Consider the following 27,945-nt stretch of genomic DNA (forward strand, 5'->3'; position numbering starts at 1 on the left):
ATAATATTCTCTAGTCTCGTCGGCCCATATATTGCATAATCCCATCTTCCAGCAACGGGCTTAGTTCCAGCAACCATTGCTTGCCCTAGAGGGATTTAATGTCTTCTCTGTCATACTGTGCAATTTATTTACGTTCTTTCTTTTGCTGACTGTTATAACTAAAAGTCGCGGAAGCTATCGAACCTATCTAGAAATTGATCCGATTATGAAGATTAATCGAAAAGCTAAGTCAAAATCAAATATGCGAACAGAATTTAACGAGGTTCGGCTTTAAAGCCTACGTCCTCGGGCGAACAAGAAATCTTTATTGAAGGATAGATGAAGACGACTAACACAACCCGCAAGTTCGTCCCAAGATGGTACCGTATAGAAATTAACCTTCTATACTAAATCTTCGACGACCGAGAAATTTAACACCGCTCAAAAACTATGAACAAAAAACTCTCTTACTTGCTCTCTCTCTCTAGCTCTCTAAAGAAGAGTTGTTGTTGCTTGTGTTGGTGTGTTGTTGATGTTGATCAATCCCCTATTTATATTATTATGAGGCGGTAGGAATTGAACCAAAATTGGAAACCAATTTGGTATGCATCCACCGACCTCAATTTTGGAAAGCTTAGCTTGGCGGTTTCTATCCAATTTAGAAACCAAATTGAATAGCTTTTAGAAACCAAAACCGCCTCTCACCTCTTCACCAAACCGCCTCTCACAATTCTCCACCTCGTACACAATTTGATATACTTCAAATTTTGGACGAACACCAGGATACTCCTTGTAAGATATATCTGCTTCTTGTAACTTCATCTGACTGCACCATATGACCATGGCTGCCTACGTACCCTTTTATAGGATCAAGCCCACCGTAGTTCTACCAATCCTTCACATAAAGATTACCTTGTCGCCATTACGCCCTTTCAGGCAACTTAACACGAGCCGATTTGCAGCAATTCCAGACAATGCTGAAACTTGCTACATGTCACCACTTTAGTCAACATGTCCGCGGGATTCTCATCTGTGTGTACCTTCATGAGAGAAACATCACCTTCCTCTATGACATCTCGTACAAAGTGATACCTGACATCGATATGCTTAGTGCGAGCATGATGAACCTGATTCTTCGCCAAGTGGATCGCACTTTGACTATCACACCATACCTCTACGCACTCCTGCTTAATCCCTAGATCATCCAGAAGACCCCACAACCACAATGCTTCCTTCACACCCTCGGCCATAGCCATATACTCGGCCTCCGTAGTAGATAACGCAACTGTAGATTGTAACATCGATCGCCAACTAACTGGAGCACCATGTACCCTAAATACATAACCAGTAGTAGATCGTCTTCTATCTAGATCGCCAGCATAATCTGAGTCAACATAACCGCTTACCTGACATGTGTCTCCACCAAAGCACAAACCCGTATCAACAGTACCCTTCAAGTACCTCAAGACCCACTTCACAGCTTCCCAATGTGTCTTCCCCGGGTTTGCCATAAACCTACTAACCACACTGACCGCCTGTGAAATATCTGGACGAGTGCACACCATAGCGTACATCAAACTGCCAACTGCACTAGCATACGGTACACGATCCATATGATCCTTCTCCACCGTAGTAGTGGGAGATTGTTTTCCCGAGAGCCTGAAGTGTGGTGCCAAAGGTGTTGACACCGCCTTCGCATTCTGCATCCCGAACCGAGAAACTACTCGTTCGATGTAGCCTTTCTGATTCAAGTACAGTTTCTTACTTGACCGCTCTCTCTTAATCTCCATTCCCAGTATCTTCTTTGCAGCGCCCATGTCTTTCATCTCAAACTCTTGACTGAGTTGAGATTTCAACTTATCTATCTCCACCATGCTTCGAGAAGCAATAAGCATGTCATCCACATACAAAAGGAGATAAATAAAGTCACCTTCGCGAAGCTTTTTGATGTATACACAACAATCATAGTCACTTCTGCGAAAACCATGCTTTAGCATGAAAAAATCAAATCGTTTGTACCATTGGCGAGGGGATTGTTTTAATCCGTAAAGAGATTTCCTCAAACGACATACTTGATTTTCTTTTCCCTCAACCTTGTATCCCTCAGGTTGAGCCATATAAATTTCTTCTTCCAAATCTCCGTGCAAGAAGGCAGTTTTAACATCGAGTTGTTCCAGCTCAAGATCACCGTGAGCAACAATACTCAATAGCACCCGAATAGAAGTATGTTTCACGACCGGTGAGAAAATCTCATTGTAGTCGACCCCTTCTTTCTGTGCATAACCCTTGGCCACTAGTCTTGCCTTATACCTTGTACCCTTGATCTCGGAAGAATCCTCTTTCTTCTTGTACACCCATTTACAACCAATAACAGACTTACCTTCGGGCAATGGGACAACCTCCCATGTCTGGTTCTTGTGAAGAGACTCCATCTCTTCTTGCATAGCAACCAACCAACTCTCTCTTTCCGCCGCGGTGATAGCTTGTTTGAAGGTGACCGGCTCGTCGTCTTCCACCGAGAGTGCATATTCAACAAGATTTGCCTGCCCATAATGCCTAAGAGGTTTGTCTGACCCTAACCTCTGTACCGGCTTATATAACCGTTTCGGCCTAGTGTGTACCGAAACATCCTGCTGTTGTTGTTGTAAAACTTGTGTACCTTCCCCTTGAACCTCCTCATGATCGGGTTCATCAATTTTCTCATCCTGAGTATTATCCTGATGCTCCACCTGATCATGATTCCTAGAAACCCGTTGGTCTTCGGCTTCTACTTCCACTACTTGAGCTTTAGTAGACCCAACATCACCACAACTAGGCACCGTAGCTTTCGCCATAGCTACAATAGATGACTCATCAAACACCACATCTCTGCTGATTACAAACTTCTTGTCTTCCGTACACCATAGCCGATAACCCTTGACTCCTGTAGCATATCCTAAGAAAATTGCCTTCTTTGCTCTATTGTCAAGTTTGTTACCTTTAACATGGTAATAGGCCGTACAACCGAAAACCTTAAGTCTCCCGTAATCTGCATGTTCACCTGACCACACCTCGTAAGGTATGCCGCCATCTAAAGAAGAATGTGGAGACCTGTTCACAATATAACAAGCTGTAGCAACAGATTCTGCCCACCATTCTACGCCTAGTCCCGAATTGGAGCGCATACATCTAGCCTTCTCAAGTAGTGTACGGTTCAATCTCTCTGCGACTCCATTCTGCTGAGGTGTGTTTACTACTGTCCAGTGCCTCACAATGCCTTCCTGATTACAAAACTCCTTGAATGCCCCATCCGTGTACTCGGTCCCATTATCCGACCTTAACGTCTTCAGCTTTCGACCAGTTTTGTTCTCAACCATTGCTTTCCACACCAGGAATGTGTTGAATACCTCATTCTTATGCTTCAGAAAATAAAGCCAGACAAATCTCGAATGATCATCAACGAACGTAACAAAATACCTGGAACCACCCTTGGAAGGTAACTTTGCCGGTCCCCAGACATCGGTGTGTACGTAGTCTAATACCTCTTTGCTCCTGTGCTTGCTTGTAGAGAACGTCACCCTGTGTGCCTTCCCGAACACACAATGCTCACAAAACTCCATGCAAGGCTTCTTCATGTCCTTCAACAAACCTTTCCCGCACATCAAAGATAGACCTTTTTCTGACATATGCCCAAGGCGCATATGCCAAAGCCTCGTACTAGCCGTTGGATCCCTTCCACTGATTCCTACTGCTACATCTCCCGTAACTGTTGTCCCCAAAAGTTTGTATAAATTACCGTAACGAGTACCTCTCATTACCACCAAAGAACCCTTAACGACTCTTATGGAGCCATTCTCTATAATTATCTTACAACCGTTCCGCTCCAACACACCAAGGGAAATTAGATTTTTCCGCAAATCGGGTATGTGTCTTACGTCCGTCAATGTTCTCACCACTCCATCGTGCATCTTGATCCGTATTGTTCCGAGTCCCACAGTTTTACATATACTATCATCACCCAGTATAACTGTACCACCATCTATACTCCTATAGGTAGTAAACATCTCCCTATTTGGGCACATATGGTGTGACGCCCCTGAATCAAGCATCCACTTATCGAAGATCTTCTCAGACACCTCTGTCACCGAGAAACATTCGTCCGCCTCTTCTGACACATATCCCGCCTCTTGCATCTCTTGTTTCTCCTTGTAGCCTTCGTTCTTTTGCTTCAACTTTCTCTTTGGACAAGCCGCTTTAAAGTGGCCAAGCTCACCACAACTAAAGCACGTTTTCTTGAAAGAGCCTCTAGATTTGGATCTAGATTTCCCGCCCTTTCCCTTTCCCCTTTCATTACTCCTCCCCCTCGTTACAAACAACCCTTGTGCTTGTTCTTTGTCTACTCCACCCGACGCCATACTGCTAGTAGCAACCTTACGAAGGTCATCCGCTAATAGCGAATTTCTCGTCTCTTCCATGCTTAGACTATCACCAACAAGCATCAAAGTTTGAACAAGGTTTTCATAGGATTTTGGCAATGAAAGTAACAATATGAGGGCTTGGTCCTCATCCTCAACCTTAACATCAATATCCTTCAAATCTGAGATAATCCTGTCAAACCTATTCACATATTCCTGAATAGAAGAACCCTCTTCCATTCTACATGTGAATAATTTGGATTTTAAGTAGACCCGATTCGTTAAAGTTTTCGTCATGAAACTGCTTTCTAGCTTTAACCACACACCCGCCGCCGTTGTTTCTCCGTCTACTAGGAACGCCACGTCCCTCTCAAGACACAACATAATGGTAGCCCGTGCTTCGAGATCTAACTCCTCCCAATCCTCATCTGACATATCTCCTGGTTTCTTTCCCGTCAACGTCTTGTGTAATTTCTGCGAGATTAACAGATTCTTCATCTGCATCTGCCAATAAGAAAAATCGTTTTTCCCATTGAACTTCTCTATCTCATATTTCCCTGCTTTGACCGTACCACTTCTCGATCCCATCTTCTCTTCGTTCAATTTCAACAAGGCTCTGGTACCAATTGTTATAACTAAAAGTCGCGGAAGCTATCGAACCTATCTAGAAATTGATCCGATTATGAAGATTAATCGAAAAGCTAAGTCAAAATCAAATATGCGAACAGAATTTAACGAGGTTCGGCTTTAAAGCCTACGTCCTCGGGCGAACAAGAAATCTTTATTGAAGGATAGATGAAGACGACTAACACAACCCGCAAGTTCGTCCCAAGATGGTACCGTATAGAAATTAACCTTCTATACTAAATCTTCGACGACCGAGAAATTTAACACCGCTCAAAAACTATGAACAAAAAACTCTCTTACTTGCTCTCTCTCTCTAGCTCTCTAAAGAAGAGTTGTTGTTGCTTGTGTTGGTGTGTTGTTGATGTTGATCAATCCCCTATTTATATTATTATGAGGCGGTAGGAATTGAACCAAAATTGGAAACCAATTTGGTATGCATCCACCGACCTCAATTTTGGAAAGCTTAGCTTGGCGGTTTCTATCCAATTTAGAAACCAAATTGAATAGCTTTTAGAAACCAAAACCGCCTCTCACCTCTTCACCAAACCGCCTCTCACACTGACTTAGAACGATATTTGTACTTGTGCATTGTGAACGACCCTATTTACCAGGTGACTTACCAGACATGACCTCTCTTCTAACTTCTAAGTGAATACTGGTGGCATAACTCGGAACTATGTTACATGTGAACCTTTGCAGTTTCCTTGGAGTATTGAGTTTCTACTTCTCATACCTACACTGCTATGAGTTGATTGGTGCACCGGTAGAATTTCTCTTAGCTTGGAAAGCTTTTACTACGACTTTGAGCTACCCATTCAGGATGGACTGCCAAAGTTCCAAAGTAGGGGAATAAAAAAAGTTGTTCAACAATGTTTTTGTATTTCTTCATTAATGTAATCTCATACGTTGTTATTACATAACGTTGCAGATGTTATTGGGTATTCTTTCATTTCTCTTGTATCACTCAGTTTTATTTAAATTCGGACTCCTTGTTCATGTACTATGGACTGCTTATATAATAAGCTTCAGGAACAAAATCATACTTAATTTACAACAGAAAAAATTAAAGAGCACTCTTATATATAACAAACCTGGAAAACAGAGTATATGATGTATCTAAAAACAAAAACTAAGTCATTAATCAGATTCATCCCCGCAACCAACCCCTAACATACGTATAAATATATATAGAGAGAGAAGAGACTAATAAGACTAACTAATATCCACCTAGATTCGAAATTTAGTACGAGTAAGAGAAGCAGGAAGCAACAACCAGACTAGCAAATAAGGTTAGGAACGAAACAGTCGAAGCAGATGATGCATGAGATTGGGCTGGAGCTGGAGATGGTGTTCCGTTTCCTGATTCCGGTGCTGGTGCTGGTGTTGGAGAACCTTGTTTGGATGATGTTGGAGACGGAGATGGTGCTTGCGGATATTGAGCTGAAAAAACAGAAAAAAGGAATAGATCAAACATAAAAGAACATGTAATCTTATTATATCACAGTTTATCAAGAATCCCACATTGACAGGGAACTGCAAAACCTATAAGATTTCAAACAACAATCGGCGATCATTACGTTTTGACATGGTAGGGACACTTGTTCAGCCCTAAAACCCTTAATGCAGGACTTCATGGACTAAATACACAAAAGAGGTACTTAAGTCGGTGTTCCTCTTCGAGTTCACCAATGAAGTTAATTACAAACAGACTAACCATAATCAAACCAAAGGAGATAAAATCTATCTTAAATTAGACCCAATATACATGCAGGATCCAATCAAACTAAATTCAATTAACTAAGAAATTGATTGAAGAACATGAATACTAACATTAACTCTTAGATGGTAGAGTCAAATGGGGGTTTGAACTCACAACATGGACTTGGAATTCAAGTCAAACTGTAAGTATTTTAGAGCAATACCATCCAAAATCAGGCCAAAAATCCAAAGAAAGATCCAATTTCCGATATACATGAAACAATGCAGGGGAAAATTTTGATATCTAACAACCCTTTCAAGATCTCAAAATAAGTCTAATGGCTTTGAGTACAAAATTAAAGAAATGTGCTTAGGGTTTCAAACTGATGAAACCCTTTTTGATTGAAGAACATAAAGGATCAATCTTTGCATGTATTACTTAAGCAGTTCAAGTAAAAAAAACCCAGTTTAATAAGATCAAAACTAGGTGATTCCAATCAAAGGAATAGACAAAGAATGATTTTTTAGAGAGAGAAAAAAGTATGCATACCTGGAGCAGAGCCAGCAGCAGAAACTGCAGAAACAAAAAAAAAACCCATTACCAAAATCAATGAGCTTCCAAAAAACAATGAAATCAAAACAAACAGAAAGACCCAAAATCATGAAAAAGAATGTAGAGAGAGAAAAAGAAGTTAAAGAGATGAAATTACTCACGTCCACATTTAGAGATAGAAGGAGCATGAACACCACAAACAGAAGGAAGAGTTAAAGCTTTAGTGACATTCAAAACAATACCCAATTGACTACTACTTTTAAAAGCTTCACAAAGACATTGAGCATCAGTTTTCACCACAGTTTTCAATCCACTACAACACCCACCTTCTGGTTTTGTGTAGTTACTTCCATTAGTAACAAAACTTAAACAATCAGCCATACTGAATACTATTGTTGAACAATCTTTTGATGGAGTTGGTGCATTTGTTTCAGAAGAAACACTTTTTACTCCAACTAAAGCAAACACTGTTAAGACACATAGAATCAAACTGAGCTTCACCATTGTTTGTTAATGGGTAGAGAGAGAAAAAGAGATTGAAATAGTCTTGAGAGAAAGGGTATGATGAAGAACAGAAGAAGAAGAAGCCCAAAAGTTATCAAGGGGAGAGGGGTTTTAATAGAAAAGGAAACATGAAGAGTCCAAATTTCGCAATCTACTAAACTGCGCCGGGTGCGCATCGAATCTCTTTCTCTCTCTAGAAAAGCCACCCATGTGACTTACACGTGTCAATCTATCCCCAGCCTTTCGGTTTCTGGGTTCCCTTGGATTCTTTTGAAGAAGTGATTTGGTGTTATCCAGGAGTGGGATTGTGGCCTGAAAATCTGGAACCCGCCCACGACCGTCCGAAAGGTCCGTGACCGTTCGATGTCCGAATCAATCCGTACCCGCCCGATGGAAAGAGTTTAAGCGGACGGACGCGGGCATAGGTCTTACCCGATGTTCCGACAGGAACCCGTCCGCTTATATAGTCCGTCCGACCAAATCCGTCCATACCCGTCCGTTTATCCTACCCGTTATACCCGCCCGCCTATATGGTTGATTTTAAGCCTCTAGATTTGTAGGGTTAGCTACCATCGTTAGATTTCAAGAGTAAAAATATATAATCCTAGAAACAGTGGCGGACCCAGGATTTTTATATTGTGGGGGCACTTTTAGTTATAAAAAATTAAATTATTCAAAAATCCAGATTTAATGTTCAAGCCTGCTTTTTGTATCTTATAATTACGCCGCCGTCCAACTCGACTAGCGCCAACTTGAGAGTTGCATTCACTATAGTTTTAATATAAATAATTAATTTTATATCATATGGATTTTATAAAAAAAAAATATTTTGTGTCAACTTTATTTCAAAAGAAAGAGAAACATTATGTCTTGAAAAATGATTAGCGCAACTTATGTTTGTAAAAAAGTTAAAATATAAAATATAACAATATTTGTACAATTAGTCTTATATAAATTCGCATTTTACACAAAAATTAAATGCGTAAATTTTAATTCAAAAGAAAGAGAATCCGATATGTCTTGAATAATTATCACCGCATCTTATATTCGTAAAAATGTATAAAAAAAAAGAGAGAAAATAGATGAGATCTTGAAAAAATAGTCAAAATATATAAAGAAGACGTACGTTGGAAAATGACTCTAACAAAATCAATGGGTGTCAACATTGAGTTAATATAGAAAGAAACTTATAGAATTAACTAATTTATAAGTAGGGGTTGAAAGGAAAAAAGTAACAGGGTTAAACAACAATTGTGGACAAAAGAAAGGGCATAATCAAATTTAACTAAAGAATCTTAATATGAAAGAACCTAACTTAAAAATGAGGATGGTGGGAGTTGAACCCGAGTTGCACACACGGACAAATCTAACTCAGCCCATCACACTAAAACCTTGTTGCTGCGCAAATAATGGTTTTTAGTTTTATATACTAATTCTTTCTACTTAATATTAGAATTTAACTTTGGGCCGTGGGGGCACGTGCCCCCACGGGTCCCTACATGGGTCCGACCCTGCCTAGAAATCACTTTTCTTAATCTTGTCTTCGTCTCACTCTCTATAAAAATCTCAATTTCTCATTAGTAACCCAAGAATCCATAATACACCGATCGTAATCCATAAGAAGAATAGAACCGATCTTAATCCATGAGAAATCTCAATGATTATTAGTATTAATTTTGTAGTCATTCACTTTTTGGAATTGTAAAGTGGAAGTTTCGAAAGTTGTATTTAGCTACTAAACAATTTTATTTTCGAATAAAAAATTCTTTATTTGATCATTAGTGACGGTGCCCGACCGACCGATATCCGGTTTGCCCGACTATCAAAACGGTCACGGACGGGCACTTTGTTGAGAAAAATCTGAAATATCCGTCCGTTTTGTCCGGATGCCCGAGGGGACACTTAAGACTTGTGCCCGTTCCGCCCGGACCGGTTGAGTTAGTGTCCGTTTCCACCCCGTCCAGACCGTTTCCCACCTCTAGTGTCATCACACATTTATCTTGTTACCTAAAATCAAGGCCGTTTTTTCAAAATATTCCAATCCTAAATTAACAGTTAAGTCTTGAAAATTATTGTTTTTTTTATTAGTATTATTAATTTGAAAATGATTTGTTTAGATTATTGGGAAATTTAAATTGGAATATTATTAGGGATCTTGAGAGAAATATTTTCCGTGATAGCATCTATCTCTGAGTTTGTATGACATTAGTATTAAATGACTTCAATTATGAATGAGAAATTTCGACAAATGTTTGTTTTCATGCTCATAGTCTTCGGTCAAGTGGCGGTATCTTTGTGTTTGTACGACATTATTGTTCAATGAATCAAGTTATGAAGGAGAAATTTTGACAAATGTTTGTTTTCATGCTCATAGTCTTCATCACGCGGTCGTGATTGAGGTTTCAAAACTTATAACTCAAAATTTGGCGGATACTAGGAAATTATGTCCAAACCTGAATAATATTGTAAAAATAAATAATTTCGTAAAAGTACAGTTTTTACTCTTGAAATGAAATTTCTCTCCCAAATCAACATGACAAACATTTTTGAAATTTTCTTAAACAGATCTCCGTTTGGTCTCAACAAATTTGTAAAATTCTGAACAAATTCGTTTTGTTCAAAATATTTTGCATTTCTTCTTTTTTTCATTTGACAAACACAATGACTGACACTAATATTTTGGCTAATACATTAGTATGTTGTCAAAGAATATAATTATACATGTTGTAAACATTTTATAAAAAGTCAAGGCAATTATATATGTTGTTAACATTTATAACAAGTTTTGACATTATTGTATATGTTGTCAACAGCTTATAACAATATATTATCAACATAGAAGGGTAAAAGTTCAACAAAAAAAAAACATAGAAGGGTAAAAAAAAGATTATAGAAGAAAAAATAAGATTGTCTTGTTTACAACATAATTATATATGTTGAAAATAGTTTAAAAAGTGGTGTACTCATTTTTCAAGACCCAGACGTCAACTTAGGGACTAATTTATAAGAATTGAGGGGTGGTTAAATGTAAGTTTGGATTTGATAACGTCTAATGTTGATGGCAAAAATGTAAACTACATCAACTAGACATGAATTTATATCAGCTTATCAGATGTAATAGATCATGTCATACACAAAATTTGAGACGCGGCGACATTTTGAAATGCACTAACATCAAATTTATATATGAGAAATTCTATTAATCCCTCCATTTTGGTCCCTCCCCCAACCTTCCGTGGACGTGGCAACATATCACTTGAGTGTGGAGCAATTAGACAAAGAATTGTGAGAAAATATAATCAAGTGATATGTTGTCACATCGGCAGAGGGCTGGAGGGAGCCTAAAATGGAGGGATTAATAGAACTTTTGATTATATATTGTGCATCAACTTTTATGCACATGTGACATTTTCTTTGCCCCATTGTTTCTTGACATGCCTGTTATTTTTCTTTTTTTTGGATGAGAAGCCTGGTATTTTTCTTGTGATATTAAACTTCTCTTTTATTGTTACTTGTGTTTTTCTTTTAATCTTCCCCCACTTTGATTTTTGTACAAATAAAAAGCTATTTCATGAAAACAAAAGTAACATTTTTTTTTTTTGGTGAAGATGGGAATAACATACTTACTTGATTAGGCAAAATTATTTTGGCAAGCGATGAACAAAGACACTCACTTGTAACTGCATGTCATAATCTTATATGCCTTTTGAAGTCCTTGAGTATGTGGTAGTAAAACCTTAAACCATCTCTCGAACTAATTTTTTGATTGCGTATTAAAGCAATGCAATACTATCCAATTTTGTCAGTAACAACTTTGATCATTTAAACGTATTAGATAAATAATTCATTTTGTAGAAGTTTTTTTCTCTCATCTAATAACCTCTTTCCATTTTAGTCTGTTGTAGAGTGAAACGTTCTAGAGTTTATTCCCCACTATAGACTAAAATCACTGTCATTTGCAACTAAGCATAAGTGCATAACTAATGAGGGTTTTATAGGGGCCACGATCTCACATACTCCTACTTTTCTAGATAATATCCTCTTTTACTTTGGCATAGACAGGGGGATTTCTAAGTTTGAAGTACCACTAGAATCTAATACTTGAAGAAGTGCAAATTTTGGACTTCTCCTCCACTGGTTATTTGAAAACTTTTACCCACGATTGAAACGGTCGCCTGAAGTAAAAGAAGAAAAAGGTTATCTTTTCTCCTTTGTTTTAACATGTTCTATATTTTACACTACGTTGGAAAAGTCGACAAGGGGACTAGTCGACGGACTCGGGACTAGGCTTAGTCGCTACTAGTCGTATTTACACGGGAATTTACTCGGAATTCCACGGAACTAGGGTTTTGATACCTAGTCGAGTCGGCAAGATGGGGACTGAGGAGTAGTCGGGGAGTACTCGGGGATTAATCCCGACTTTTTCTTCATAGATTTTACACTTCATTCTAGAGGATTTGTAGTAGACTTAGATAAAGAGGGGAGCGCGAAAGAGACGAACTAATTCATGGATGATGGGCAAGGCAGTAGTTATAAGAATCTTTTCTAAGCTGTAGAATGGGCTAAAAACTTCTGATATTTCGCAAACCCAATCAGCTAACAGGGTCAGTCAGGTGCCAAACTCTTCAATCCTTTGCCATTTGCCGATACCATCAACTAGGGTTTTTTACATCCCAAACAGGAAGAAGTTTGAGAGAGGGAGAGAGAGACTTCCATTTTATTACATAATCTCAATCTTGAAATCTCACAGATAATTTGCCATAGTTCTTTGTTCTAAATAATATTTATCAGGAAACAAGAAGACGACTAAATGAAGATGCTCAGATACAATTCATAAGCTGAATCGAAAAAAATAAATAAGAAGAGCAGCATCACTCACTGGCACCAGTAGCCATCAGGAACTCGCCTTCACATACAACTTCACCTCCAACATATGCTTTCCCTTCCATCTTTGCTATTCCAAAACGTTTCTGTAATTTTATTAGGGTCATTCTCATAACCAATGTGTCTCCAGCAATTACTGGTTTTCGAAACCTAACTTTGTCAATTCCAGCAAAGAAGAAGTTTTGACGAGAGCCACCCACTTCTGGTTGCAACATCACCAACCCTCCAACCTGAGCCATGGCCTGGGATCCAACCAACAAATGAATTCAGTGTACAAGAACAACACACTGGTTCCAAATGTTTTCTCACCAAAATCATCAAATATGAGAAAAATTGACATTGGTAATGTTGTCTTCTTGGATTGGTATATACTTCATCCACATATTTGTGACTTGTGAGAATAATGCACATGGACAGAGGGTAATCTCATAACCAAATATTATATCTAGCTCCACTCCTCTCACCGACAAATGGTTTTGAGTAGGATGTCTACAAACTTAAGATGGTACCAAACTAGGGTCACACGTAACAATGCACAATGACAACACCTGCTCCACGTCACCCACCAAACAAGTACATGTGTAGGCTCACAACACCATGCATGAGGAGATGTGTGAGAATGGTCGCACATGAACAGAGTGTACTTTCATAATCAAGAATAAGATATCTAGGTCCTCTCTAACCATTGCCTATTTGTTTTGAGTTGGATTTCACAAACTTAAAAAGAATATCTTAAGGCAGAAACAATTATCCATGCTTTTTGGTTTCCTTAGAAGGTTTATATAAAGGGAGTATATAGGATGTGCGAACAGGTTAGCTCTCAGAGAAACAATCAAAGGTACTACAAGAATTGGTTAGAACTTAGAAGTCACTTTATCGTTTCATTGAATATCAAATAGAAGAGAGAAAACTTGCAATTTACTAGTACATATTTCAGCTCCGTACTTTATCGGAAACACTTGGTTTTCTAACACCGCAACTATTAAATAAAGAATATAAACTTCAAAACTTATGTTTTAACCTACGTAATAACATCTAGTATCACTATTCAGTTTTTGGAGCTTCCAGCTCGAAAACAACCCACAAAAAGTAGAGAGGTGCGAAATATTATTTACTTGATTACGAGTTACGAATTCTTCTCTTTTATCTATTTGGGAGTTGGGACTAGTTCAAACATATACCACAACACGCGGAGTTCTTTTAAACAAAAACGTGTCTTTGTGCAGAGTGACGTGGAGCTCATGCGCTTGTTGTGCCTATCAAGTTGGCGCATATTTGAATCCATTTTAAGGTCGATATGGGACTACTCTCACATGTTTGTCTAATTCTCCTAAACTGAATTAAGTTGAAACAAGGTAAAGACATGGCAACATTGAAAAGCTAAGATTGAATTCAGACCAAGTTTTTGCCTAAATGCCCATTTTAAACTACAGTCTCAAAGACTAAAGAAAAGAAGATGTAACAAATGAATTACCTCAACCATGAGAACTCCAGGCATAATTGGTCTCTCTGGGAAATGGCCGGGAAAGAAATTATCATTAATGGTAACATTCTTAATTGCAACAACTGAAACACCAGCATTGTACTCAATCACTCTATCAACCAGAAGAAATGGAAACCTAAAACATCAAAATACAATAAAAGATTAAACCTTTACTACCCAAATACAATTAGCTATGAATCAAACCTAATTTGAATGAAAAATGCATCAAATTTAGAACCAAAATGACTCAAAACTCACCTATGGGGCAAAACCTCACGGATCTCGTTTATATCAAACACAGTTGGAAATGCTGGAAACCCTGAAACAGAAAAAAACCCTAGTTTTGATCGAAATGTAGAGAATTTAATAAGAGTACAATAAGCAATGAAGTTCTCGAACAGAACTTACTCTTTTCGATTGGAATGTCTTTGGCTGATTCCCCTGTTTCATTTACAGCACAACAAGTAACGAATTTGGTTTTGTTCTTGAATGATTCAAGAAAAGGTGGACTAGATCTAGGGTTAGAAACAGATAATCTAAAAGAGAAGATCCTCGTTTGATGAGCAGGTGAAGTAGAAGGTAGTAGGAAGTGATGGATGGAAGATTGAGAAGGGGAAGAATTGGAGGAGAGAGGAGAGGTGAAGTGATTGGTTAGGGAAGTGATTTCCATTTCTAGAAAGAGAAAATGAAGAGAGGAGAGAGAGAGAGAGAGAAGATGGTGAGAATTACAGTGACAGAGGAACGGGTTGCTGGGACGACGAAGTTAACGAGGGAAGAACGAAGAAGGGGGGTAGATGAGATGACCAATGAGGTGTTTTAAGAATGACATTACGACGTTAATTTATTTACCTGCACCTACGAGTGGATTTGGGCCGGTGAGCCCGCCGATATAATTTAGCTAAGAACAACCCTAATTTGTAGGAGCTGGGCTCCCAATGAATGTTAGGAGTTCCTGATTTTTCCAATTCCAATTTCATTACCTCAATAGGAGCTCCCAATCTTGCAATTAAAATGTATTAAAATTTAGTACACTTTGGTTACCCAAGTGGTTAATACTGTTGTCATAAACTCTAAAATCCTAGAGGTCTCAGCTTCGATTCTCAAAGAAGATGGAATCCATGGTTATTGAATTTAGGTTATTAAGATATATATGGAGAAATAAGTTTGTCGGGTTTTAGACTCTATCTTGTTGGGCTTTGGGTCCCTTAAAATATTAGTTCAACTTAGGCAGTTATCGTGCTTATCACATCTTGGTGATGTGTCAATGCCTTGTAATGACTAACGTAGATCATAGATCATTTCTAAAAAAAAATACATTAAACTGTACGACAATTAATGTTGATTTATTGTCGAATTCCATTTAAATATTTTTGCACCAATTTCTTAAGAAGAACAAGTTGTAAGGAGTCGTGTTTGAAGTTTCTTTGTTCATCAAATATATCCATATTTGCGTCCACTTAACTTCTAGATTTTTGAGTTGCAACGATATCAAATATTGAATAAGTATATCTTTATTCTTCTCCATTGCTTCTTTCTTATCCCAAAATTTAGATGTCACAAAGGGTGCATAATTTCCCCACTTTTGACTTTATTTTTTTCCTTACTTGTTTTTCTTCCAAGTGGTCTTTGTTGGGTACTTACAGATTGTGAACCTTCTTCCGAGTAGGTAGAAGGTTTTCTTTTGTTTAATGGAAATTAGGATAAGCTTGATGACTGGTGTTTTTTTAAGATTTTATAACAATGATCGAACTTAAAAGTTTTGTCGCCATTGTTTTGTTTAAACAATTCATGTGCGGACTTCAACTGCAAAATAAAATATTAAAAATTCATGATGATTTAAAAAATAAACAACAAAGCCACGAGTCTAAAAAATGAAATATTAAAAGTAATTATCTGACCATCGTCGTTTTCTCCAATTTTTGGTTTCTTTGTAACATGATCAAATAACCACAAAATTTCGAGCATTGCTTGTTAATCTCAACCCTTGAAATAAGACCAAGAGATGTAATTTTGGTCACTAAAGAGGATGATATATATTAGTAAGCTCAACTGTAGCTAAGAGGCCAAAAACTGTTCTTATTTCTTAATTTCACCTCACAGGGGCCTATTGTAGCATCTCTTATATGTTGTTTTTCTGCTATATTTCGAATTTGTCACTCCTTTGTCTTATCGATTCTTAGTTTGTATCAAAAAAAGAGTAGTCATTCTTTAAACAAACTGATAATATGTTCCTTCGGATACGGCATAAAGAAAAACAAAGAATGAGTCGAGAAGAGACTGAATTATTTTCCTTTAAACATTTTACACCTAGGTAAAAATACCAATTATAGGGTGTGTCTCTCAGGATTCAATGATTTTCTTTGATAATTGTGATGATACTTCACAGTGTTGAAACATGTAAACTTCTAACTACAACTGACTTCTACTTTTTATACAACTAATTGTTGTTCCTCTGATTATCAATCGATAAGTCGAGTTCTCTCTGTCTTGGCTTGATTCAGACAGAGTTTCCTTTCTCTAACTCATAGAGAGATAAACTATTAAGAAATAATGATTTATCAATATTCCTTCTTTCGGACTAACCGAGATAGGTGTTAGTGTAGTCGAGGCAAGAATGAATTCTCTTTCCTTAAGACATTTTACACCCCCGTAATAGTACCAAACGTTAGGGTGTATGCCTTCGGGATACAACGACTTTCCTTTCAGAGTTTTAAGATGGTACTTCTTTATTCTGAAAGCGGACGAACCTTTGTAAGTATTATGAGCTCTTGGACTAATACAGATGATCTTCTATTTGTTTCGGAAATTCAAATATCACTTGAAACTTCTTCCTTCCTTTTTCTAGATATTCTAGTCTAACCAGAACTTCTAGAGATACTTCCTAATTAGATATTCTAGGCAAACCAGAACTTCTAATTGTTAGAAGGGAAGAGAAGAAGAAAGTGAATTGAATTGATGTTCTAGACGACCTATGATTATCACTCCACTCAAAACTTCTTTCTTCCTTTTCTAGATATTCTAGTCTAACCAGAACTTCTAGAAATACACCCTTAATTAGATATTCTAGGCAAACCAGAACTTCTAATTGTTAGGAGAGAAGATAAGAAGAGAAGAGAATGAATTGATTGAAAAATGAAGTGGGTTTGGTTGGTTTATATAGGAGTTGAATGGGTGCATAGTGTCTGTTGGGTTAAAAGATGTATCCATTCGAAAGGAGGGACTAAACAGAAAGAATAACTGAATATTGGAGTCGGTTGGACCCTGGGACGTCGGATCTGGCTAGAAAACTCGGGTGGAACGCCCACCGTTAGATCAGTCCCGAAATGTGCCCACAGATTTGGATGCGCGTGGTATTCGCTCAAACGACCCCTGATCTAACTTGTCCCGTTTGACGTTTCAGACCCTGACTTAACCGTTTTTTCACCCAAACTTCAAACTCGAATTTCTCATTCATCCGGAATCGGATTCGAGTAATTCTTTGCTCTAAATTTAAGAGCTCGACGAGACGAACGCAATGGCGCGTTCTGTTTCTGAGTTTGACGAGTCGGGTCGAGCCAAAATTGGCTCCGATTCCAACAATAATATGTTGTTGACTTGAACAACAAACACTCGTGAAATTTTCTTGCCTTGGATTGTAGACACACCAAAATGCATCCATGAATCCAGACTAGTATTCAAGACACAGTTACATTGTTTTTTTTTATTTTGTAAGAAATAATAAGAGGAAAACAAATTGAATGATTGAACTTCATGAGTTCATCGCATATTACAGACACTGAATGGGTGAGTTATTTGAATTGCATCTGGTTGACCATATGGACCCGAAGATGTGACCTTTCAAGTCACATTTCATGATGTGGGGTGAACTTGCCTTCCATTGCACCCTCTTAATTGTGCCGTCGAATGGTAAAGGAACTCTTTGGCGGAATCAATCAATCTGTTAGATTAGCAACTCCTCACCCCTCTTATTTGGATCGATCCAGATCTACAAAATATTAAGTGCCCAAGTGTACTTCTCATCACAAAAAAAAGTGCCCAAGTGTATTACTAAAATCGCCTAAACACCCATACACGCACGCCACATGGAGTTTGTATAACACGACACAGAATACTCTATCATTCACCATCCTATCACTAGGAGTTGTAGAACTTTAAGTCTAAATTAGAATTTCAAGTCTAAATTCAAAAGTTCGACGAGACGAACACAATAAACAAGAAGAATCCTTATTTTAACATCTTTTAAGTCTCTCAGGTCTCAAAACATAGAAAAGGAATCCTAACTAAAGGTCAATTTCAACATTGTAAACCATGTAGGATTGAAGTTGATCAGGCAACGAGCTCCAAGTAATAGAATCAAATGCTTGATAAGTACAAGTTATTTAAGCATTGTTATCACCATTTCACTTCATAAAATAATAGCCACTGCCATTTCCGGTTTTGTAGCCTACACTTCCTCATGCCTTAAAATTCCCAAACTTCATCAAATAGATCAATAACTATGAGTACGCATATTAAAATAAGCGACTTTTTTGGATCTCATTTCCAATCTACAAAACTAAACTAATACAAGTCCACTCTTCATACTATTAACTACTTATTCTCTTGATTTAATTGGAGTCTAAAGTTTTTATTGTCAATTTATGACTTAGAATTTTCTTCATTCGTAAGTGTAAAATATAGAAATCTAAGTGAAAAAACCTCTTTAATGGGCTAGACTGTGAGAATGAAGATATAGGTTCTTTCACTAGAATCATAGTCTATAGCCTACTTCAATATGAATAGTTTTATTCCAAATCGTGTTACATATCTGAATTTGAATCGTGTAAATTGAGACAATCTAGATTTCAGATGACTTAGCAAAAGAACACCATTATTGCATAATGCAAAAAAAAAAAAAACACCATTATTGCAAATAACAAATGAAACTGTACGGGCCAACTTTCGAAGTTTAAGTGATATGTTCTCTTTAACGTTTAAAATCTGACAATTCTAAAATCCGTTACTGGAAACTAGTGATAGCAACACACACACTATGTTCATTGTCGTGGGATTAACTTATAAGGAAAGGAAAATGACATTACAAAATTCTAAACAATTCTCTCTCACTAAATCTTATCCGGTCACATCATTCGGTCGGATGCACCTAAGAGGCCCATGGAGCATAGCAACAAAAAGGGGAATCATGTGACAGCTAGTAACCATTCTAGTACAAAGTAGTGATTAATGACATGTTTAAAATTTGCAAGTATCCGCGTTGAAAAAAGGTGAGGAACAATCCCACGAAAGAAGATCCAAAATTAATTGTAACCCACCCCATCCATCAAGGACGCGTCTTTGTCGTTCACTTCCCATGTGAGTAATCACCGACTTCCGCCAGCTCTTCGAATTCCCTCCCCCCCTTTTCATTTTCCCTATAAACCTCTCACCAAATCCCACCCTTCTCTCTCAACTCCATCAATCTCACTTTCTCTCTCTCTCACTACAAACCCAGAATCACCATCCTCTCTCTTTCTCTCTAACTACAACAATGGCCAGGTTCTTGATTCTGTTGGCTCTCTGTGTTCTTCCTGCTCTTGTTAGCGCATCTGGTCGTTCTCTTGTTGAAGAAAAATACACTGTTATTGGACGTGTTTACTGTGATATCTGTGGTCTTGGTTATGAAAATGCCAAAAGTACTTACATTGAAGGTAATTTGTCTTGAAACTGTTTCCATCTCAAATTGAAATTCTTGAGTTACCCATTTTTAGATTTTACTCAATCTTTTATGGGTTCCTATTAGTTTGGTTTTATTTGATTTAATTCTTTGGTGCGTCAATTTAAACCCTAGATATAATGTTTTTGTGTGTTTTTGGGTGGTTGATACAGTATATGGAATTCTTATTTGATTCCCCTAATCCCAACCTCAAAATAAGATAACCCTTACTTGGAATTTTGAAATTTCTGTTAGAGTAGTCTCTGTTTATAGTAGTCCACTAAAAACTTGATCTTCTTATCAGTCTAATCAGTTGGGTGATTATAAGTGATGAACCATTTAAAAGGAGTTGTTTATTAGTAGTTTCTGGTTCTTGAAATATTATTTCATTAGTTTAAGAAAAAAAACATTAACCTTTTAATGGATCAATACAGATATTAACAAGCTAGTAATCATGGTCAAATTGTATTTAATAATTGAGCTTGATGTTATATAGTAGTAGATGACTTATACATCTGTAAGTTTGGATTATGTGTTTCTTTCATGGGAAGTAGATATTTCTAGTCTGAGGAAATGCTTTCTCATTTTAAAGTGAAACTAACAATATCAAAATTACCAAAACTTTATATTGGATCCATGGAAGAATGTGAGTCAACTGATCGATCATCTTATACATGGTCTGGGATCCATTTACATACGAAACAGAGATTATATAGTGGGCCATGAAACCCTTTTGAGATTTACTCAAGAGTTGCTTGCTAACAAATATGAGCTTCTAATCATTTCTGAATGTCATGATTCTCAATCTTGCATTGTACGAGTCAACCGATCTGGTCACATTCAATGACTTGACGTGCTTAATCCATACATTTTTTTTATCCTTCACCATTGCCCCCGGAAGAAGTCAGTCATTCAATCTGATGAGTGTTTATAAGTTAACGGGTATCATCTTCCTGTCATGGACTGAAACCCTCTTACCGCTCGAAGGTTTCATCATAGAGCAGATTCTTGCTACTAATTCCATTGCTTGGATGATTTTGAGATCTATCTTGAACCCTAATGAGGGAGAGACAGAGAGAGATTGTTGATTTAGATTTTGTGGTGATCTGCAGGTGCTGAGGTGAAGATTGAATGCAAGTACAACGGCAAGCCCACATTCACCAGCAAGGTAGCAAAGACCGACAAAGATGGAAGTTACGAGATAGAAGTGAAAAGAAACTGCAAGGAAGAGCTATGTCACGCTGTACTCGTAAGCAGCCCTCAAAAGGACTGCAACAAAATTCAAGAAGGGCGTGAGAAAGCCACCGTCATTCTTACCGACAACAATGGAATCAGATCAAGCAAACGTTACGCCAACAACTTGGGGTGTGTGAAGGAACACGCAATCACAACTAACGGATATTCAGAATCAGGATGCGCTGAACTTGCCGCTCTCTACAAGCAGGAAGATGTCTAAATCCAGCCAAGTTCCATAAACAATATTTTAAGTTTATAATTTAGTTCGGGTCTTTCTTAGTTTTTGATGAATTATCAGAGGAAAATTGTTTGGTTGGGTTATGCAGTTAGGGTGATGAATTGTAATGGGTTGTTGCTATTGTTTGTCTGAGTTTTATTCTGAACTCAAAAAATAAGCTCATATATATGTAACTTTACTTGGACAGAGTCACTACTTGTGGCTCATCAATTGATTTGTTGTTCTTGCCCCACTTCTACTTGTTTCTTTTACTTGATTTTTCTAGTGTGCTAGGTTTGCTTTCGGCTTTTCTACTGGTTGTGTTGAGGCTGGCACGGGCTGTGACATACCCGTGAAACGCCAACTCCGGCCTGTCCCGGCATCAATAGACGACTATGAGCTGGTTTGGTTTGATTTGATTTCTAGGGTTGTTGGCAAGGAGGTGTGTGTATAGTGAGTTGTGATGTTACAAAAAGGAAATCATGTGGGGTAAGCAATTATTTGTTGACTTGGAAAAGCTACTTTGCTTTGATGTATTTGCTGTGACACACTTTTTATATTGTGGGTACATGTGGTTGGCCTCTACATTTAATGAAAGGTTGTTGTTTGACTTTTTATTGCCTCCCCCATTAAGACTAGCTAGGGTTTGTAATATTCAAGATTTGCTAGATTCTCTAGGATCCTAATGTATCTTTTCCACCCAATGTATTACTATATGATTGAAGTTAAATTAGTGTATTATAGCTATGTTATAATCAAAATTTTCATTCCATGGGTTCCAATAGGTTTTTTAGCTTGTTCGTCCAACTTTATTGGTCTAGGGTCGCTCTCCTGTGACTTAGAAAGTCAAAATTTGGGGCCGCTTGCCGTTTTCTTTTAAATTATACAGAGAGTTCAATAGGCGCCCACATTACTCGTGTAGGCACCTTTCCACAACCAACATGTTTGAGGGATTCATGCGTAAATGAGGTGCCTGACATGGGTCACCTTTAGAATTTACCTTACCGTATTTATTTATCTTTGCAAACCATAACGAAGTTTAGATTTATGTTAATGATAAACCAAAGTATCTGAGACATAACAAAATTGTCTTCTTGAAAAGATGTATCCCATGGCAGTGATACGAATATAAACATTCATCCACTCTTGTTTTTTTTGTTAAAATTATGTAGGAACCATTTTTCTTAAAAATGAATTATTGTGCCTTCACATGGCAGGGGATACAAATATGAACACATCTGGATTCATTTTCCATGTGAGGTGACCATTAAACTAGCTTCACCGACCTAGCTCACAAACACATAGTGCACATGCCTAATATAATGAACTACTAAAACCATCTAACTAATTTGACTCACCATAACCTCTTACACTCTGAGATCACAACTCCCTCTCCCTTTCTCTCTCTTTCTCAATTCTAACCTTGGAGGGAAGGAACTAAAAGTGCATCAAATTCATCCATATACAATCAATTTGACAAGGTTAGGGTTGACACTAGTTCTTATGTAACAATTAACCCAAGGTTTTGAAGATATCTTTCGAGTTGGAGTTAGGACCGACTAAAAGTTTGCATCGAAATTATTTGTTCCACTAAATGAGTTGAAGGAGAGTTATGCTTATTAGAGTTTTACTTTTGAGAAAAAATAAAAATGGAATATCCCATGTAAAAAATGCTTGTGTAGCTCAATGGGACAAGCATTTATTTTGGTGGTGAGAAACAGAATAATGGAATATCCCATACAAAAAAACCCAAAATTTATAAATTACACCATCTTAAGCTTCATCAAAATATTGAAATAGTGAATTATGAACCATTAGATATTACTAATCTGTACTCACGTGAAAATCGAGGAAATAAGGAGTCAGGTAACGTCCACACCTACCGCAGGCAGATTGAGCCAAGTTTGGCGACTCCGCCCAAAATCTATAAACGCCACTTTTCTCCCTGTCTTTGTCTTCATCTCTCTCTCTACCCTTCTTCTGTTTTAGAGAGAGAAAAGAACTGAAACCGTCCCCTCTTTCTTCTTTTACATAAAAGAAATCGATCTCTTCAAGAAATTTTATTTCTAAATCTTGTGTGACCTTCTTTGTCACCCCATTTAATTTCTTCCATCATCTTTCTCATCTACCCTTTTCTTGAAATCTCTTGGGTCCTGCATTTCTTTACTGCCCATTTAAAAAGGTAAGCATCTTTCTTTATGAAGATTAAATTTTCTTCCTTGGGTTCTTTTTATTTTGATGAATGATGTTGTGATTATGTGATAATTCCTTTTCTTTTAGTAGATTCTAGGTAATAATGTTTATGGATATTGTTTATATTTTGAAATTGTAATCCTGCTTGTTGATTTCATGGTTCAAATCTATTCTGTGTTTCTTGATTTGATTGTGTTTCTTGATATTGGATCTTAGATGGGTTTTCTGATTTCCTTTTAAAAGTTCATGAATACCAATTGATTGTTTATTTGAAATGTCTGGTAGATTGGTCTGAAAATGCATTTAGGTTTATGAAGTTGGAATTTTAGGAGGACTTTACTACTTTAGTGACTTTGCCCTTTTGGGTGTGCATGAATTTGGCAATCTCTTGGTTATTATGATCTAATTAGGGATTTCTCATGGTAGTGACAATTTGCAGAATAATGTATAAAACAATGTGATATAAATAAAACCCAACTTTAAGTAATCATTTTCTTCATCTTCTCTTAACTTGAGTGTCTTATGATTTGATGGATTGAATGAAATATGCGAATGTTAGTGTATTGGGGGGAAAGCGCATGACTATTGTAGTATACTTTTGAGGAAACAGTAGAACTTATTTGTTTAATATACTTCATGAGATTGTTCTCTTCAAATTGTAATTTGTTTTCAGAATGGCTACTGCCACATTTCATCAAACTATTGGGACCGGTCGGGTACATGAATGCTGCAGTGGTGTGGGTTCAAGGAAGGGATTTGAGATTATTTCAGTGAAGTCTGTTTCGAAAAACGTTGGGTTCGACGTGGGCTTGTTGGGAAGAGGTAGATTTCATTCTAGTTCACGTAGTGTAGTTCAAGCCTCGAGCTCTCATTCTTCAGTGGCTAATCTTGTCTCATCACCATCAATCAACGACAATGGTGAACCTCGTAAGAAATCAAGTAAGTTCATTTTATTTTAAGAGATTACAAAATTTGGTTTGTCCTGACATATTTTGGAAAGATTACTTAAAGCAATTCTTTGTCTTGGTTTTGTTCGATGGAAAATTCAGATGAAGCTGCTCTAATTTTGATTAGGCATGGTGAGTCTTTGTGGAATGAGAAAAACCTCTTCACAGGTTGTGTTGATGTTCCTTTGACTAAGAAGGGAGTGGAAGAGGCAATTGAAGCTGGTAAGAGAATTAGCAATATACCAGTAGACATGATTTACACGTCTTCGCTGATCCGTGCACAGATGACCGCAATGCTTGCCATGACCCAGCATCGCCGAAAGAAGGTATTTTATATTCTGAGATGTATATGCTTTACCTTGGAACAAATTACGTTTTTGCTAATAGACCCACACTGGCTCTGCCTTAGTTTCAGAATTTGATTGTTACTTCACAATTATATTTAGGTTCGCAATTTACATCATGAGACTCCCTAGATTAAGCTTACTTGTTTAAATTCAAGTGTTGCTTCATTGAAAGTACATAGAATTATGAAAATATCAATAAATGGACCTAGGAAAGTCTCATGACCAAGAATATAATGTCGGTGACCTCTCCACTCATTGGCAATTGGTTTTGGGGTGGTAGTCTACAAACTTAAGGGTATCATCACTAGGTTCAAACATGATAGGCCCCACACGAGAGGGACCGTGTGAGAACAACCCACATGGGCAAAGGGAAGTCTCATGACCAAGAATTTTTATATCTTATGCATCTCCACTCATTTTCAATAGGTTCGAGTTGGACTCGTAAACATAAAAAGAGTAGTTTTCGTACTGATAACTGATTCACTCTTTTCATTTATTCTTTCAGGTTCCCATCTTTATGCATGATGAGAACGAGCAGGCGAGAACATGGAGTCAGATTTACAGTGAAGAAACCAAGAAACAATCAATTCCTGTGGTCACAGCTTGGCAGTTGAATGAACGAATGTAATTACTTTTCACGTTTTAGTTAGGTAATTAGGTTTACATATTCCCCGTTATTGTGTTCAGTATAACTAACTACTTTTTTATATAGGTATGGAGAGTTACAGGGTCTCAACAAGCAAGAAACTGCAGATATATATGGAAAGGAGCAAGTCCATGAATGGCGGCGAAGTTATGATATCCCTCCCCCTAATGGCGAGAGCCTCGAAATGTGTGCTGAAAGAGCTGTTGCTTATTTTAGAGAGCAAGTAAACATAGTTTTGCTCTTGTTTTTTGTTATTTATTTATTTTTATTTTTATTTATTTTTCTGATCGTAGCTTAATGACACTGACTTATCATCGAATATGTTTTTCATTCTTGGCAGATTGAACCCCAACTTCTATCTGGGAAGAATGTTATGATTGCTGCTCATGGGAACTCGTTGAGGTCCATTATTATGTATCTCGACAAATTAACCTCCGAAGAGGTATAATATTTGTACTTTATTTGTTTATCTTGATTGGTAATACAATACACCCGTTTATTTATCTTGATAAGAAAATTTGCAGGTTATTAGCTTAGAGCTATCTACAGGGATTCCCATGCTTTACATTTTTAAAGAAGGAAAATTTCTTCGGAGGGGAAGTCCCGTAGGACCTACAGAGGCTGGTGTTTATGCTTATACTAGGGTACACAGTTTCTACCCTAAACATACTACATTCTGTTCTACTCTCTCTCTCTCTCTCTCTCTCTCTCTCAAGTTTGTTTGTGTACTTGTGTTCGAAAGAATTGAACATATACAGTTCATACACCTGACATACATAGAGACAAGTGAACTGCAGATATCCTTGGTACATCAAGTGATAATCTTGGTACCTATCAACTTGTTTTCTGAATTTTAATAAACTAGAAGATAGTGAGTGAGATTCTCGAATCACTATTTCTAATCTTTCGAAATCGTACTCTCTATTGTGTTATGAAAATTTCATACTATTCCTGTGGCCTGCTACTATACTTCATTTGGATTTAGTAACTAGGCCAATTGTGTTTTTTCATCTTCTCTTATGGGCTCTTTACTTAATGAATCGAAGTTCCTTAAATGTTGTTTGGTTTACTCCAATTTGATAAATCGGAAAAAAGATGAATTTGACAGATTGGAAAATATTACTAATAATAGCTGTTGTTTTTCTGCGTGCAGAAATTGGCTATATACAGGCAGAAGTTGGATGATATGCTGCACTAGTTTGTCTTTTTCAAAAAACAGGTATGATCCACAGTCCACTACACACACTCACACACACAACACACAGACATATTACTATATATTAGCTTTTCGTTGAATCATCTGGTTCCTGAAGTTATCGTTTTTGGTTTTGTAGATCACATCTGTAATCTGCTGAAACCTAGTCGCAGCTCTTTCAATTCTACTAGCCTAGTCGGTGTCGTAATGAACTATGTAGAAATTAGCTCCCTTCAGTGTTGCAGTTTGAATCTCACTTGGGTATACAAGAAAGCTAGATATTATTTGGTTTTACATTTTTGTATGGTTGATCTAAGTTTGAGTCGTTTTTGTTGCCGGGTTGTCAGTGGTTTATTAGAGTTGTGAAACTTGTTAGTTTTGTAATAGATGGTTGATAATGAAAATTCAGAAATTACATACTTATGTTCTGTTAGTAAATTCATGTGTATGTTGGTGAATGCTTCTTGTTGTCATCTTTGGAGCGTCTTAATCTGACGCTCCAAAGATGTCATCTTTTATACTTGAAGTACCTTGACTTATCCTTCTTCTCAAGTCTTCCCGTATGATCGTATGCCATGTTATCCACAAGTTCCCTCTAACGTTTCAAGCTTGGAAGTTCTTTTTCTTGTAGTTGAACTTGTATATCTAATACATCTTCATTTACTTCTCTTTGCACCTCGGATCCCATCCTTCCTTTAGAATAAAGACCGGACTCACGTCCTCCCCCACTCTTTAGAAGAACAAAAACGATCCTATGCCCGACCTCGGCCGGGGTACTTGGACGGGCAAGATCTAGTGACTAGATCTTGCCCGTCCAAGTACCCCGACCAGGATTCGGCCGGGATATTGGCTGGGCTCTTGGAAGAAAGTTCTGATACCACAATCCACATAATTCATCGGCGTGGAAGTAAGATTATTAAACTAAGTCTAGGTTTAATATCTAGAAAGCATGATGTGGAAACATAGAGATGAAAGTTATCACAACCTTAGGTCTTCACTGATTCATAGGTTGTTAAATATACACGATAGTAAGTTTATTTATACATTATACATTTTATGTTGAGGGAGTCCAAGTTGAACTAAAACTTTATTATTAACTTATCATAACTTATCTCACCTTTTTCTTTCTCTAAACAAAAGGTAATTAATCGCGAGGGAAAGTGAGATCGCTCTATTGTCACTTCTCTTTCTTCTTCTTATTGTAATTGTTCCATATTAATCCAAAGTCTAATTTCTCTTCCAAGCAATCCTTTACCAAAACCACCTAATAACTCAACTGGTCTTAGTCCCACATTGGCCAATTTGTTGAGAATTTGACATAATTTATTAGAAGCTTGAACCTCAAATGAT

At 37.3% G+C, this 27,945-nt stretch overlaps 4 protein-coding genes across 4 annotated transcripts; 2 read left to right on the plus strand and 2 right to left on the minus strand.

The window, feature by feature from the left end:
• Positions 1-6,060: 6,060 nt before the first annotated feature.
• Positions 6,061-7,860, minus strand: LOC147569546 (non-specific lipid transfer protein GPI-anchored 29-like). The gene is made up of 3 exons (XM_086656027.1): positions 7,413-7,860; positions 7,249-7,272; positions 6,061-6,440 (listed from the first exon to the last, which is right to left on the minus strand). Exons 1-3 carry the CDS (start codon positions 7,753-7,755, stop codon positions 6,241-6,243), a joined length of 567 nt encoding a protein of 188 aa, XP_086512153.1. The 5' UTR covers positions 7,756-7,860; the 3' UTR covers positions 6,061-6,240.
• A 4,583-nt stretch (positions 7,861-12,443) lies between these two features.
• Positions 12,444-14,979, minus strand: LOC147569547 (uncharacterized). The gene is made up of 4 exons (XM_086656028.1): positions 14,531-14,979; positions 14,381-14,441; positions 14,114-14,258; positions 12,444-12,881 (listed from the first exon to the last, which is right to left on the minus strand). Exons 1-4 carry the CDS (start codon positions 14,790-14,792, stop codon positions 12,627-12,629), a joined length of 723 nt encoding a protein of 240 aa, XP_086512154.1. The 5' UTR covers positions 14,793-14,979; the 3' UTR covers positions 12,444-12,626.
• Positions 14,980-19,325: 4,346 nt separating this feature from the next.
• On the plus strand, positions 19,326-21,520 carry LOC147569548 (major pollen allergen Lol p 11-like). Its single transcript, XM_086656029.1, has 2 exons — positions 19,326-19,809; positions 20,927-21,520. Exons 1-2 carry the CDS (start codon positions 19,650-19,652, stop codon positions 21,268-21,270), a joined length of 504 nt encoding a protein of 167 aa, XP_086512155.1. The 5' UTR covers positions 19,326-19,649; the 3' UTR covers positions 21,271-21,520.
• Positions 21,521-23,057: 1,537 nt separating this feature from the next.
• LOC147569549 (2,3-bisphosphoglycerate-dependent phosphoglycerate mutase 1-like) lies at positions 23,058-27,018 on the plus strand. The gene is made up of 9 exons (XM_086656030.1): positions 23,058-23,449; positions 24,134-24,399; positions 24,510-24,733; positions 25,260-25,378; positions 25,467-25,623; positions 25,741-25,842; positions 25,925-26,044; positions 26,554-26,619; positions 26,735-27,018. The coding sequence occupies exons 2-8, from the start codon at positions 24,135-24,137 to the stop codon at positions 26,596-26,598; spliced, it is 1,032 nt and encodes a 343-aa protein (XP_086512156.1). The 5' UTR covers positions 23,058-23,449; position 24,134; the 3' UTR covers positions 26,599-26,619; positions 26,735-27,018.
• Positions 27,019-27,945: the final 927 nt, after the last annotated feature.

Source organism: Eschscholzia californica, unplaced genomic scaffold (assembly GCF_041429995.1).
Source record: "Eschscholzia californica isolate CP2 unplaced genomic scaffold, dmEscCali1.0.p SCAF_1, whole genome shotgun sequence".
In the NCBI taxonomy this organism is placed as follows: Eukaryota; Viridiplantae; Streptophyta; class Magnoliopsida; order Ranunculales; family Papaveraceae; genus Eschscholzia; species Eschscholzia californica.